The 15,828-nt window shown below is 37.7% G+C and overlaps 1 protein-coding gene across 3 annotated transcripts in view; it reads left to right on the top strand.

Moving 5' to 3' along the window:
- Positions 1–15,828, top strand: part of MIA2 (MIA SH3 domain ER export factor 2) — a 38,442-nt gene that overhangs the window by 18,140 nt on the left and 4,474 nt on the right. Inside the window, exons 14-28 of one of the 3 annotated variants that reach the window (XM_064715710.1) lie at positions 30–152; positions 717–840; positions 1,663–1,709; positions 1,895–1,985; positions 3,204–3,342; positions 4,963–5,064; positions 6,357–6,417; positions 6,745–6,780; positions 7,701–7,768; positions 8,417–8,499; positions 8,854–8,985; positions 10,502–10,654; positions 11,980–12,111; positions 14,632–14,708; positions 15,107–15,362. In XM_064715710.1, the coding sequence (XP_064571780.1) occupies positions 30–152; positions 717–840; positions 1,663–1,709; positions 1,895–1,985; positions 3,204–3,342; positions 4,963–5,064; positions 6,357–6,417; positions 6,745–6,780; positions 7,701–7,768; positions 8,417–8,499; positions 8,854–8,985; positions 10,502–10,654; positions 11,980–12,111; positions 14,632–14,708; positions 15,107–15,362 (1,624 nt within the window). Of the gene's footprint in view, positions 1–29; positions 153–716; positions 841–1,659; positions 1,710–1,894; positions 1,986–3,203; positions 3,343–4,962; positions 5,065–6,356; positions 6,418–6,744; positions 6,781–7,700; positions 7,769–8,416; positions 8,500–8,853; positions 8,986–10,501; positions 10,655–11,979; positions 12,112–14,631; positions 14,709–15,106; positions 15,363–15,828 lie in introns of all 3 variants that reach the window. The other 2 variants (XM_064715711.1, XM_064715712.1) reach the window with 2 other exon arrangements.

The following is a 15,828-nucleotide window of genomic DNA, read 5'->3' as shown; positions in this document are numbered from 1 at the left end:
TCACACTAATGTGGTATTTCCCTTTTTAGCTTTTACAGGAAGCTGAAGGATGGGGTGAACGACTTAGTGAACTAAATGAACAAACAAAGATGTTTGAGTCTTCTAAAACAGATGTAGAAGAAGTTTTGAAAAATAAAGAGAGTCAAATCAAGGTAAATTATGACATTTAGGATTTAATCAAATTATTCAGACTGATGCTAATCATAGAGTTCCAAGAAAGCCTGACAACCTCTCTTTGTCTTAATATGCCTTACACTGTTTGGAGCTTTTGTTTGCTGTCTCTATTCTCTAATGTAATGTTTCTGGCTAAGCAAAAAAAGGTTGCTTAGCAACACAATGGAGATGTGTGATAAAGACAACTGAGTAAAATCTCTTTTAGTTCTGATAGAGTATTGGCTTTCCCCCCTGTCCCCAGTTTGTAGTGTGGAACTTGAGTGTATACTCTTATAGTTGTGTACCTTACATATACAAGCCAAACTAAAATCATCCATGCTTAGGGCTGTCCGAAAATTCTTCACAAGGATGTGCCTGTTGACCTGCAAACACGTGCTTTGATAGAAAAAGTATTATCAGACATCTAGAATCTTGTATGTGGGCCTGACTTAATCTACAAAGGGAACTAAATAAAGGACAGAAATCTTAAACACTAATTGTAATGATAGCTACATTTTCATTGCTTTTATTTGGTTGTGAGTTTCTTGTGTGCTTTTTCTTAGTCACTGACACAATATATACTGAACATGAAAGACTGGAGTTCAGCAATAAAAGAGGATGGTGACACTGAAGACAACCACTGGGACACAGATATAAAGGGGGAAGCAGAGAATGGAGAGCACTTGGGTATGGTTTCCCTATTTAAATATTTAACAGATGTTTTAGAAGTACAGAACTGACTAACTGCCAGGAAAGTTGCAAGAATAGCTTTGTAGAAGTCAGATTTTTAAATCTCACCCAATGTCATTCATGTTGGACTGTTAACTGATGCTTGGACATCTCTGGAATAGCAACCTATTTTCCTGTTCAGCACTGTGTGGCATACAGACTGTCAGAGAGCAATGCAAAGACTCAGGGGTCAGTCTCTTGCAGAATTCTGCAGTACATGTCTCTATATTAAGCAGTGACTTTGTGGCATTTCTAGGTGGAAATCTTGCTTTTATTTATTCTTCAAGTTCCTCCCAGCAGTAGTAGTGAGGGTCCTTAGAGCCTAATTTTTTCTTCCTTATCCTTACAGAGGTGTTGCTTGTTGCAGGCAGTGTGGTAGCAGTGTCATCTAAGGGTGTAGATGTGAGTCCCCTTAAACAGCAACACAGAAAAGCTCTTCTTCCTCCTCTTTCTTGCTGCAGCTTCTTTTTGTGCTGGTACTTATGGTACCACAGGGCACAAGCCCATCAATCTTGGAGTGTGTATTCAGCATCTCACTGTTAGCATGGCCAGTCTGAGTTGTGATTGACTGGCAAACAAAACACTACAATGGCATAACTTCTACTCACACCCCTGCTTTGGTTTTGCTCCTTTATCCTCCAAGTATGCTGTGCCTATTGTTAGCATACCTATGTTTTATGTTGGCATTGCTCTTGTACAAAAACCAAATAATAGCAGTAAGCTCTGTCACAAACCCTTTCATGCTTTTTACGTGATTTATTGTTCTATTCCTTCAAGCAGATGATGAGCAAAAACGAACTGTAAAGAAATTGATCTATGCTGCAAAGGTATGTGATTTTAAGAAGCTTGTGGGCAGAAGAGGGGAAACTAACTAATATGTAGTTATTCTGGTAATACCAGTATCAGAGTTTAGCATATTTTAAAGTTTAATTAGATATTTTTTTGCATGCAAGCACTTTCTTAATCTTGTAATCTTATAATGTTCTCCTTTTTTTTTCAATCTTGATTGTAGTTAAATGCTTGTTTAAAGACCATGGAAGCAGAAAGAGACCAAATGTATTCAAAACTGTCTGATGAAAATAAAGCTAAAGAAGAACTTATGGGTAATTAAACTCTGTTTTGCCTTTAAGATGCTGCTTTGGTAAAATGGTGTTACAGGCTACAAGTATTAATTCCAGTAAAAACTGAATAAAGTTTACAGTAATCACTACTTGATTTTTAAAATTTATTTTTAAGTTGCTTAGCTATTTTAAATACATGATTTTAGATGTGTAGCAATCAAAGTCGTAATTTGGTTGTACTCTGTTGGAATATTCTGTAACTATAAAGTTAGCTATAGAATCTTAAAATACAAGAGCAAAGTAATGTTAATGAATACATAATACCTTCTTCACATAATTTCTGGACATGAAACAGTGAAGTTTTATTCTAAATTTTAAAACCATCTATTAAAAGGGTAGCTTAATTATAGTTAGTTTGTAATGGGTGGAAGCTCAGTCCTTAAAATATAAAGTACTGCATTTAGAGAATTGACCTTAAAAACATCTTGCTCTGTTTCTTTTCCTCTGTTGTGTAGGACATAGTGAATTAAACCTTATGAAATGAAAACAACTCAAGTTCAAATGAAAACCTGTAATTAGCTATTGCTTTCATAATCATAGCTGGCAGAGTAGCCATCACTTGTGAATGTATGGCTTTGTTATTTGGGTTAAATGTTAAATGCTCTGTCAGGCTGTATTTTTCAGTTTCTTAACAGTACTTTAAACATATTCTTTGTGCTAGTGAGTTCTCCAAATTGACTGTAGCTCTCTCCCATGAAGATGTTCAAACTTACTTGAAGCTTTGTTATATTTCTTGAAAAGAGGCACAGGAATAATAAATAGGAAAAGAAACGTGATTTTGAATTCAATTTGGAAAGTTAAAGGTAGTTTGACAAATCTGAGTTACCCATTCAGGCTGTTGAGGAGGACCTTGTATAGGTATATCTGCAAGAGCATGTGGTGGTGCTAGTTGTACTCCTTTAGTCAAGTAATTACAATAGTAAGAGCCCTAAATGAAAATGTAGATTCTGAATTACAAAACTGAGTTGTTTTCAAAGAACTTACATGGTTTAGAGCAAAAGCCTGATACACACACAGGGCTGCACTTTGTGGCAGGTAGAATATAATTGCTGGTTTCTCATTTTGTGTCATATATTGAGATATGTTAACTTTGTATCTTATGTCACTAAATCAACATAGGATCAAAGATTTTTACAGACTCTTGTGTGCTGAAATATTGCCAATGTGTTATCCCAGTATAATTATCTCTGCTTTTGACAGAACGCATAGAAACCCTCCAAAGCCAGCAAGCTTCCTTGCAGTCTGAAAATGAATCTTTTGAAAGCGAAGTTCAAAAGCTTCAGCAGAAGCTTAAAGTAATGACTGAGCTTTATCAGGAAAATGAAATGAAACTACACAGGTGCTGGTTCCTCTTCTTATCTTGAATGCTTCTTATCTTCAATGCTGTTTGATTTGAATGTAACTCTGATTTGGGAGACTGAAAATTATTGAAAGTTTGAATACTGCTTTCCAGAATTTTCTGAATTGTGTAGACAATTTATTACACTTTCATGCACATTTGTGTTTACAAAAGTTTATAGAAACTGTTTGCATGAACCAGTTCATTTTAGGACTTTACCACAAGCAAGTACAGAAGCAAAGTAACAGATTTTTAATCTGTGAAATAAGGCAATTAAAGTAGGACAGCTTGATTATTTTTTCTTTAATTGAATTATTATTTGATGTAATACATGTGTCAAAGTTGCTGAAAGAAAATAAGTAGGTGCTTTAACTGTGAGATATATTTTATATAATAGAGCAAGGAATGTGAGAGGAATGACAAGATATATATAAAACTAAACTTACAACATAGGCAAGCTCTTGGTGGTAAGCAGTATAGAACCCTTGTGAATCAGGCTTTCCTCACCAAGAAAACCAGAAGATGAAGGCTGTACTATCTGCCTCACAGTCAGAATGTTAGTAGGGATTATGACCTAGTGATTGAAATCAGAAATATGTTTAGGACTAGAAATTAAAGTTGATTGGTCCAGGGCATGTGGTAACCTTCAGGAGTGTGTGTGTGTGTGTGGCAGCAGAGTGCATCACTTTAGGGCATGTGTAAAATTAGTTTTACTAATCAGAAATTATTTCTTCAAAGGGTGGGCATAATCTTGAAGGCAGCAAGAGAATCAGCACAAGACTAGATCCTGTACTGAGCAGTGTGCAGGACATTTTTGAAGTATTACTTTCAGTAATCTGCTCTGTAGCATGAATCTTTGTGTAGATATTTAGCATCTTTGTAGATGCAATAAATCCTAGAAATCACTGTGTTAGTATTTTGATTTTTTAAAAAAGAGCAGGGAGGGAGTGGGAAGGAACCTGCTAAAAAAAAGATACAATAAGCAGGCAGAAAACAGACTGTGTGGATGATATTTAAAAATAACCTCACTAAAACTCAGCAAATGTACACTGCTTATCAAAGAATTTTAGAAAAGCCACAAAGGAGTGGGGAGAAGCAGGTGAGGTGATGTAGCAGTACAAAAAACCCTTAGAATTAATTAAGGCAATGTTTAAAAACTGAATCTGTTCAAACAGGGAAAATTATAAAGTAGGAAATGAAGATTGAGTAGAAAATAAATTTAAATCATGTTCACAAGATCTATGATTTAGACAGCTTGATTGTTAGGAGCTGCTGTTCACAGGAAAATGTCCATTTATCCATTCAGGGCTGTACTCAGCAGTGGTATCCATGTGTGTTTTGCAGAACTACCTCATGCATGAGTTTTTCCTTCTGTAATGCCCAATAAGGCATTAGGATAAAAAAGGACGACCTGGAAAGACTTCTTTTTTTTTAATAGCTAGTAACATTCTTTTTTTCCTCTAGAAAATTATTTTTAGAAAATACCAGAACAAATCTCTGACTGTTAGTGTAGTTTGGGTTTTAGTTTGTTTGATGCGATTTGTGGCTGCTTTCAAAATTGTTGACTTGAAACAAAATTAACCATAATTTTGAATAATTTGAATAATTTTTTGTTTAAAGGAAGTTGACAGTAGAAGAGAGGGAACGTCTACAGAAGGAAGAAAAACTTTCTAAAGTAGATGAAAAAATTATTCATGCTGCTGAAGAACTTAACAGCTACAGGTAATTGCAGATTTTAGTTGTTGTAATCACTTGTTCCGAGGTGAAGAAAGTGCAATAGAGAATTTAAAAAAACACAGCATAAGCAAATGTATTTTCTTCCAGTTTCTTTGTGGTGTATGTGTTAGACACTGGTTTGTGTGTAATAATACAGACTGTGGGTGGTTTTACATTTTAAAAAAGTTTAAATGTTAAAACATTTGGGTGTTAAAGATTATGGCACCTGCTTTTCCATTAGAATCCTAATTGTACTGATAAAGGAGCTTTAATGGTGTGGTAGAAGGGGGTCTCTAATCTAGTTCTCCTTACTGAACAAAGCTAAAAATAAAAAGTTAAGAGGATGTTGTGAAATATATGGAATGTTCAGTTTTCATACAGAGCTCACATTTATGCTGTATAGTTATAGTATTCTATTTCTGTTTCTCAAAGCTTTTCAGATAGTCCTGTTGCTTAGAAATTATTTACCAAAATATTGTCAGGGGTGATTATTTGCTGTAGCTGTTTCTTAACTGCTTTGCTCTGGTTTTTGTTACACCAGCTGTGTACCTCTGGATTTTTCTGCATTTCCTCTCACTGTGGCATAATTTTTCAATATGTAATGTATATTTGCTATTTTACTTCAGTGTTTATGGGGGCAGGGTTCAGTTAGTTAGGCCTGACTGAACAGTAGTGACTTCTTCTTTGTGGACATTTTTCAGTATTCATACAGGAAGACAGAACTCACTCTTCCTGATTTATCCAGAACATGCATTTTGTAGGCATCCTAATTTTAAAGAGAATATTAATATTGCAAATTGAGTCCAACCAAGCATTGTCTGTGTCTTTGCCCCACCTGCTGAGAAGGTGTAGAGCCCAGAGAGGCTGTGCACGGGCAGCTGGCAGCAAAGGTGGCGTCAGACACGAGGTCTTGAAGTAACTTCAGTGCAGGTGCCTGTCCCTCAGGCTGCCTGTGACAGTGGGTGCTCCAGCCACATCAGTTCTGTGCTGAGCTGGGTGAGGCTGGCAGGGCACGTGAGGAAGGACAGCCTGTATGCTGGAAACATCACAAACCACTGAAAACTTGGGGGTGTGTTGGGCTTTGGCTTCTGTTCTCTTGTTTGCATCCCTGTTTGCCTCAAATGTAAGGCTAGAATTTCCACTGTTAGTATAATTTTTTATATCCCATGGGCCTAAGTGACAATACTGTCTTTTGGATTAAAAATATCTTAATTACACCTTGTTTATTGTGAGTTTATTGTATTCCAGACTTTCCTGCACGTTTTATTACAATATCATAAGTTCTCATTTTGTTACAGAGAGCGAGCAAAGGACCTGGAAGAGGAGCTGGAGAGAACCATTCGTTCTTATGAGAATCAGGTATTTTGTGCTGTGTGACTACATCCATGCCAGCAGGAGGGATTTACTGCAACTGGAATACCACTTGCTGTTAGCCTGTGAACTCTGTTTGGCTTGGCTTGGCTTGGCTTTGTTGGGTGTCTAATTTTGCCTCCCCCTCCCTCTTCTTAATGTCATCTGCTTTTGACTGACACAATGTCATAGCAGAGATCACCAGATAACTTTCCAATAAAGTTGAATTTTCAGTTTAGGCACCTCATTATAAATTGCCCACACATTAAATTTATAAAAAGAGCATACAATCGTAAGTTTTGGGGTTTAGGTGAATAATTAATCTCTCCTTCACAGATTACTTCACATGAGAAAAAAGCTCATGATAATTGGGTAAGTTCCAAATACTGCATTTTCTGTGTTTTCTGCATTTTCATTATTTGAAAAGTTTGCTTTATCACCTCTTAGTTCATACTAAAAACAGATCATCAAAATTAGCTCTAACCTTTCACTTTGAAACATATTTCTTGTATAAATACACAAAAGCATGTTGAAAACACTTCTATTATATAAAATAGTTGGAAAAATTAAACTGGATACTTATGAACACAGTAGAATGATAATATTATATCATTTGTTACAGCAATAAATCTGCTGGAAGAACATGACACCATATAACAAATGTGTGATGTTTTGCTAATAATGAAAGCTTTTGGCCTTGTTTCAATGCCATTTTGATATTTTCTTTGGATGTACTTCACTTCTTTTATCTATAAGTAGAACACATTATGTCCTGTCATAACAGTATGTTCCATTGACAATGCTTCCTAACAATGTTTCTACAAAATTTGTTTTTGTCTTTTTTTCCAAACAGGAAAATTTAAACTATCTCCTGACTAATACATTCTTCACTTTCACAGAATGTCTGAGATAAAATCCTGCTAAAAGCTATGGTGCTTTGTGGTCATAATTCCAGAGATTTTATCTATCTGATTTTAAAATACAACATTCTTACATAGAATTTGAGACTTCAGATCTTCTGTAAATGCTTCAAAGCAGGTGTAACCAAAGAATTCAATTTCTGAAGTTTTAAGAACCTGCAGGAAAGCCTTATCATTCCTCCAAAATTTGAGTTTTAGAGCTGCTAATATAATTTGCTGACATATGTGAGGCTCCATACATGAGTCATCTCTTGTGAAAATGCAATTTATACACTTCACATAGAATGTCTTGGACCTAGGAATTGTCATATTTATGAAGCATTTAATCAAAAAATAGCAATATCTAAGCCTGGTTTTTGTCTTTTCCCAAAGCTGACAGCCCGAGCAGCTGAAAGACACCTCAATGATATAAAAAAAGAAAATGCACATAACAGACAAAAGTAAGTGCAGTTCTTCTCCACTCTTAAACAAATGCAGTTTGGCATGTGTTGGATTTAGGCAGATTGATGTTTTCTGTTAATGTATTGTGGCCCAAATACAGCAGAGAGATCACAGTGTTTGAGTTCTGAAAGAAGGGCAGTCACTTGAGCTTTCCTGTAATTATGACATGCAAGAAAGTAAGAACTGAGGAACTATGTGAAGTATTGAAATACCTGGGGAAAGAAGCAGAATGTAGTACTAGAACACAGATGTCGGGGAGGAGTGGGGGGATTGTTTGTTTTAAGTTAGTAAAATGATTTCACAGCTTATCTCAGAAGTTATTGCTGAACTAACGGTGGTCATTGAGAGGAACTTTCAGGTGTGAGGTTAACTCATACTTGGAGGGCAATTAGAGTGATGTCATATTAAGAATGTGACATCTAAAATGCAACTTCAACTTCTGAATTACAGTTTAAACGCAGCAGTATAGAGAAATACTCTCAGGCGTAAGTTCAGAGTACTGTGTCAACCTTTGTCATATTTATTTAGGAAATAAAATACCTTGCTTCATTAACCAGTTAGGTAGAAAGCCTGGCAGTAAGCAGTGTAGTCTGGTAAAGCTTTTGCATTTATTAGTCACTTACTACTTATTTGTTGTCTCTTTGCAGATTAACTGAAGCAGAATTTAAACTTGAACTTTTAGAAAAAGACCCTTATGCTCTTGATATTCCAATGAGACCATTTGGCAGAGGTACAGTATTGAATTGTAAAATAGAGCCTAATTCTTTTGGTTTATGGTTTTGTTTCCCAAGACCACACATATTTAATTGTTTGAAAACTATCTTGGCCATGTGTATGTACAATACCAGTCATTTAAAAAAATAATTGGGTCATAAGTGACTCTAGGTCACATCAAGTATTTTGTTGAAACTAAGAGCATTTGTATTTTTGATGAGAGTAGACTGGGAATATGTTATGCATGGTAATGAGAGCACAGTTTTCATTTTAGTTACACAGTTTAGTTTTTAACTTCACATGAGAAGTTATTTATACAGTTGTTAAACTAAGTATTGTGAACTTGAGTATTTTGTTTTAACTGTTCCAGAGCATTCCCCATATGGACCCTCACCAATGGGCCGGCCTTCATCTGAAACAAGAGCTTTTCTTTCCCCTCCAACTTTATTGGAGGGTCCTTTAAGGCTTTCACCTATGCTTCCAGGTGGAGGAGGAGGAAGAGGTACAATTCTTAAACTTGAAAATGTATCTATTCTGGATTTCTCTCTCCTCTCCTATAAACCTGTCACACCTTCTCCTCTTGTTAGTGACAAAAAGTATTAAAACAACCAATTCAGCATCAACAGTTAATTGAACAAACTCTTCCTGCTTTACAGATTGCTTCTAAAGTTTTTTAATGTGTAACAATGCAATTGGAAATCTAGTTTTTTCGTAGGTTGGTCAGTGGATTCATTTTAGAAGCATAAAATAAGAGAAGTAAAAAGCCAGACTTATCCCTTGTCTTTTCTTTCTTGGACAGATGGGGTTCTGCTGAAATAAGTGTGATTGTAAAGTAAAAGGGAGTCAATTATTTTTCTGAAGAAAGAATACCACCCCTTCCATCTCATTGGTCTACAGTCTGTCAGAGAATGTTGTCAAAAACACGAGGCAGTTTTATTGGAGGTTGTGGTATTAGAAAGTTACTGGTTCAGTTATTTGTCTCCCTTCCCTTTGTTCGAAATTTGAAGTAGCCATCATACATAGAGAGTGTTTCTTCCCTACTGATAGAAGGGACCAGGAGGGTGTGTGTAAGGAGTACAATTCAGAAATTCCAGAACAGGTGAAAGTAAGCTGGGGTAGCATGGGTTGTCAGGGAAGAAAAATACCCTCCATTCATATTTCTTATGCTGATGGAAGCAGTGTAGGTAAATGCTAGAGTGAAGTTCAGCATCTGTTACAGATAATAAAGAAGCTACTGTTTAATTCATTTTTACCATTGCACCCACTGAAGCCTCTACTTAATTAGTGGGAAATATGTCTAAATTTCTATTCTATAAGGATTTCAGTAAGTGCAATTAGAGTACTTATCTCAGACTGCACAAGACACACAATGGCTTCAAGTTTTAGGTTGAATTATAGCATGGAGAACTAGGGAATGATAGCAGAATTCAGTATTTTTGTAATTTTTCAGACCCAGTCTGTTTTAGAGGAAGCTTGCCATCTAAAATCACTCATTTTTACGGTTCTTAGTTTGCACTTGATTATGTGTTGACCTGGCCTTAGAGGATTTTTTTTTTTTAGTTAGGTTTGGATTTTTTGGTTTGGTTTTTTTCCTTCTTCTTGAATAAAGAATTAGACACAGAAGAGTGTTGAATGCAGATGGGTGTTTTATGATAGCAGTATTAACTCTCAGCATGCTAGTTTGATTAGCAGCAGGTTTTAATCACTGAGAAGATTATTTATCGTGAGGGTGCTGGTGTGTGGTTCACATTAACTGAAACTTGTACAATTATTAGTTTTTCAAAAGCATTGCAGGTCCTCTGTGCTGTGCTGTTACTGAGCTAAGACTTTTCTCTGCACACCTTTGAACCCTTCTTGTGGTCGGTAGCAAACAGCCGAGCGTGTGGAGCCAACGCCTCCTGTGTCCTGGCAGTGCTGGCATTCCATGATCTGTTCCACTGTCTCCAGGCTGAATGAGGAGAGCCATGGCACAGGATTTAAAACACAAGGGTGAATAACTACTCCATTGCTTCAATTAGGATCCAGAGGACCAGCTGCCATGTACGAAGCTGGAAGTGAAAGAGGAGAGCTGAATTCTGATAGATTAACAGATGCCCACAGACCACCATCAGATACTGGATCCCTGTCTCCTCCTTGGGAGAGAGAACGCAGGATAATTCTGCCTCCACCAGGTAAAAACTCTGCTTAGCTACTGTATCCATGGAAAAGAGCAGTTACTGACTTGCAGTCTATATATTTAACTGGTTTGGGTTTAAAAATATTAAGTGTTTTCTTGGACCTGCACGTGCAACTGAACTGGTTTTTTTTAATAGTAGTTTTTTCCTCTTCTTGAACAGTGTGATTCACTTGCACTTCTCTGCTATCTTTTAAGAACATATTGGTATTATCAAGGGACAATCAACTGTTTGGTTTCATCATTTTACTGGGAGTTTGTTTAGTGCATTAGGGCTGGATAGAAGTAAATTACTAAGAGATTTAAGAAGTAAAATTTATTTAAGTCTAATTTATTGAAATAAAAATTAGACAATGTCGAAAAAAATTATTTTTCAAAAAAACCCCATTTATATTAATAGTGCAGGAGTACCATGGTACATTCATCCTGTCTGGCATGTGTTTTCCTGTTGATACTATCTCTTCAATGATTAACAGCAGCAAAATCAGTCTTCACTCTCACTTCTTCAGATAAACATCTGTATTGCACTTAGCCACTCAGGGAAAGCAGGGATGAGTTAATTCTGCTGAATAATTTTCAAGGAAAAATTTGGGGGTATGGTCAACCTTCCTCGATACCTGTAATAAAGAAGAAAAAATGTTACCAGTTTAGAAAAAAAATTAGGTAACCTCAGTTATTACTGCAGCAAGCAATACACATCTGTGTAAAAGCCTGGTGGGAGAACTCAAGGTCCTCTCAGGATGCAGTTTCTCATCTGGCAGGTGTGGTCTGTTGACAGGATCCTGCAGAGAGGTAGTTTGCTTTCCTTGGCCTTTCCTTCTTGCTCTTAGCCCACCTTGCCCCTGGATCTCACTGATGCAGTTTGTCTTGTAGCTGCATGACAGATTGCTAGATCTGGTGCTGGCAAGTTGGAGGAAACATATTACAGCACTATGAAACATAATGGAAAACAGTATTCTTACCTAAGAATGGCTTAAAACATACAGTTACTTATTTTGTCTTCCATCTTTGCTAGGTTGAACCTTTGTTTCAAGGCCCCTCTGTTTATAACTTACAGCAGCATTTTGAAAGTTATGATTGCCTAAGTTAAACCAAAAATCAATGAAGTTTTTCTTTTGCAGCTCTTTAGAAACATAAGTAGTTGAATATACTTAGTGGGATTCCTCTGTGTTATTTAAGATTTGTTTGCTCACCCTGATTAATAGACACTTTGTATATTTACAAGAGCTTAAGATACTCAGAGAACCTTTCTGGTCTAAAATTGTGTGGAATGGAAGGAATAAATCTTCACAGACCTGGTTTTTGTGATTTCTTCAATGTTAGGTGAGCCTTATGCTGATCCAGCTCTTCCTGCTCGAAGACAAGAAAGATTTTTCCCTAATCCTCCAAATACTGGAAGACTTTCTGGACCAGCAGAACTACGAGCTTACAATGTTCAGTCTTTTGATAAAACAGGTGGGAGTTGCTTCCATGATACTCTAGAATGGAAAATCCAAGTGTGAGCTGTGGCAAGAGGACAGGTTTGTAGCTACCACAGACATGAAGTTCCATTGTGTAAGAAACATTTGAACACCTGCTGGCCTTGATGCAGCCATTCCCTGTTGGAGCAATAGCCCTCCCTGCTGTCAGGTGGGCAGGATTCTGTCAGTGGCAGTCATCAGGTATTTTTGTGGTCTGCCCTCACTGTTCTGTGTGTTAACCACTCATAATTGGTTGAGAGTCTGTTTTGGTCCCTCCCATGAGGCTTATCACAGCATTAAAACATCACAAACCCATACTTGCATTTCTGTACCACATCTGGTAAAGTTAGGAAGGCTTAGACTCACAGAGAGTGAAACAGAAACAGCCAAATGTTCAGGTGTCCACTGGCTTGGTGCACAGAGGCAGAAGGTCTGAGGCCTCTTCCTTCAAACTGTTGACCATAGTGGCAGCTTCTTGTAGTTCACAGTGAATTGCCCCAGTTTAATCACACCTTTCACTGACCCACTAGTTTTGAATTTGCCAATTATGGACATTTTAGTTTGTGACGCTTGGCAACTGGCAGAAGCTCATAGGTAAAGTTTGCTCACAGAGCTTCATACTTACTAAGCATTTTTCATCTTTATGTAATGCCCTGGTAAGTCACTTGTGTCTGATTCATCAGGGAAGTGAAGCCATTAAATTCCCAGCAGAAACTTCACCACCAGGACTCAGTTCCTGACATGATCAGTAGGAAGTTGCCATCTCCCTTGCACCGTTTCTGGCCAGAGGAGAGAGAACCTTTGCTGCTCGGTGCCACAGTGTGTGAGAACTGGGAATGCTGAATGCAGTTTCAAGTTGAAGGTTCAGGTTTCACAGGGGGTTGTTCTTTACTGGAAGACAGTTCTGTTCCTGTGCAGCTCCTGACCTTCCCTCTTCCCAAGCCTTCTGCCAGTTGCGCTTCTGCTTTCTCACTTCTGCCTTCTGATACTTCGTGTTCCACTGAGCTCTTTCTTCTGGCACCTGGCTGCTGACTGAAGGACAGCAGAGGTGCACTGCTTTTGTTCTTATTAATGCATCCTTTTTTTACCCTTTCTTCAGTCACTGCCAAGCAACAATTAATTTTTTTTAAAAGTTGTAGTCAGTTCTGCGCAATTCAGAGCTGTTTGAATGGAAACAGGGTTTTGGATAACTTTGTTGCAAGCATTTAACAGGTCATTAAGAATGTGTGAATGTTGCTTTTTAGAGACACATAATTTCACTAGAGTTGGCTGAGTATTTGTAAAAAAACCCAAAACCCCAAAAAAACCCTTCAATTAAAAAAACAACAACCAAAAACCAGCCCATCCAGCACATCTGACTTCAGAACAGCAGAGTGTCTCACAGTACTGAAATCAAGGCTCCTACTCATTAGAGTTAACAGGTTACATTTCTTAAGAAGATAATCAAAATGTTATTTAAAGTGAACAAAAGAATATGGATTTTCCTAAGATGGTGTGGAAAACTATGAAAACTTTTTACTTGAGGAGGTAGCTGGAGCAGGAAACATCTTGCCAGAAAGAAGAGTTAAAGGCCGACAGAGTTTGTGAGGAACTTCTAAGGACCTAAAATGCAAAGTGTTATGCAACATAAATATCAAGGCACGAGTATTCTCTTTGTCTGTGTGACATAGGAGTTGAAGTGTTTTAGATTAAGTAACAATATCATCAACAAGGCTGGGCCTGCTTGAAATGACAAGTAATTTAGAGTTGTCAAAAAGAGCTGTCTGTTCATTGAGAAAAAAAGCTTTGTTTCCTTTCAAGGAGTAGAAATACAACATGCACATAAAAACTCTGTCACTAGTTAAAAGGCTTGTTTTGGTTTGTTCTTTTTCAGTATAATCATCTCTATTCAAGCTGAAGCGTAAGAAAGCAATATTTGTCAAATCCCAGATTTGGGGGGTTGTTCGTTTAAAGAAAGTGTATTTAGTGTATATATTTAGTATATTTTTTTCCAGTCAGATTCTTCTCTCTGACAATTCCCTTTAATAGTTTTCTCTAGCTGTTAATAAAAATACTTGTTCCTAGCAAAATACTTGTTCCTAGCAAAGTTTAAAAGTAAAAAGATTGAAGTTTCTATTTATCTCTACATATAAAGTAAATAAGGCTAATGAGAGGAGGAGGACGATGATAATGATGATGGTTATTATTATTATTATTATAATTTCTTCTGACTACTCATTCAAAACTGATGTAGTTCTGGAAATTTCCTTGATATTTGTCAGCCAAGAAGGGAATTGGTTTTTGTCATACTTGAATAGGATTGGTGTGAAGCTGTGTGCCAAAAGCATATCATAGCCCAGCCATTCCCAGCATGGGGCTTACTGAAGAAATAAACTATTAATGGGAGGGAGGGGGTAAATGGAACTGCTGCTTGCTATTGGTTGTGTTGCCAGTCTATCCTGATTTCAGAAAAAAATACTGAAATCAATGGAGAGAAAGAGATCAGCACTGAATAACTTTAAACTTTTGCATACAGATGGACAGACATCTTCAGAACATAGTCCACGAACAGAACCAAGTGGAGAGGGGATGAAGGATCATTCTAACCTTAGTGTAAGTAGCTATAGAGAGGCTTGATTTAAAGAAGCTTTAATTTTCTGCAAAAAACATGGAAACATTTGTCTGTAGTCCACTGGTCACATTATATTGCACTCTTCAGTGCAAATTATAAAATTATATGTATACTTTGCCACAACAATTATTGCCTTGTGAATTACTTTGATGTATTACTAATATAATCCCTGTTGAAAAGTAATTCTGTCCCAAAACACTAAGCTGTGCTCAAGCAGCTGGTCAGTACACGTAGATAGCCTTGCTCAGGGTCTTGCTGCAGCTAAGGCAGAGTTGGAGCTAGCTCTTTGCTAGTGTCACAGCCACGTGAAAGTGGGCCTGGTGGCACTGGAGATGTTCCCTTTCCCTCCCCTGACTTCCCTGGTTTCCTTGTGTTGCAGAACTCGCTCCCTGATCAGTCGCTGGCGCCTGAAAGTGAAGCTGTGGCTTCAGGGTTTGCACCCCCACCTTTCCCTCCAGTCAGACCCCCGCTGATGCCTGTGGATCCCAGAGCACCACCAGTACCTTTCATGAGGAGAGGCCCTCCTTTTCCTCCTCCTCCTCCTGCTGCCATCTACGGGCCACGGGAATGCTTTCCAGGGCCACGGGAAGGCTTTCCAGCACGGGACTTCGGGCCTCCGCGCCCTCCGCTGCCAAGTACGTGCCCTTAGCAGCCTTTGCTTCTAGCTGGTGAGCAGGAGTGCCTTGTGCAGGTACTGAGGTGCCACAGGGGGTAGATGTGTGCATACTTGCACAACTGCTTCTCAGCTCAGCTAACAGGGAGCATCTTTTCTGATTGAGGTTTGGTGTGTTGTACACTTCCTGTTTCACAACAGCTCATCTTGATCTTGTAACAAATACTAACTTTGGCTGGAAAATATGGAACATGTACTGTTCAGCATCTAAAGGATTCTTTTTGGGGGGTAGGAAAGCAAGTTGGTAGGTTACCTTAATCCTTTTCTTCCTATGAAATTGCATCTTCCATAAATCTTAAAAGTTTCATCCTCTGGCTCTGAAGTGTGCTGGTGCCCTGTAAAGGGACAGTCCCAAAACAACTGTTTTCCCTTGGAGTTTGCACAACTGGAGCGAGGTGTAAGTATCAGACTGCAGGGCTTCTTTCAGA

The sequence above is a fragment of the Zonotrichia leucophrys genome, chromosome 5 (assembly GCF_028769735.1).
Source record: "Zonotrichia leucophrys gambelii isolate GWCS_2022_RI chromosome 5, RI_Zleu_2.0, whole genome shotgun sequence".
Classification (NCBI taxonomy): Eukaryota; Metazoa; Chordata; class Aves; order Passeriformes; family Passerellidae; genus Zonotrichia; species Zonotrichia leucophrys.
The sequence above is the reverse complement of the archived record's forward strand: the minus strand, read 5'-3'. Positions and strand labels throughout refer to the sequence as shown.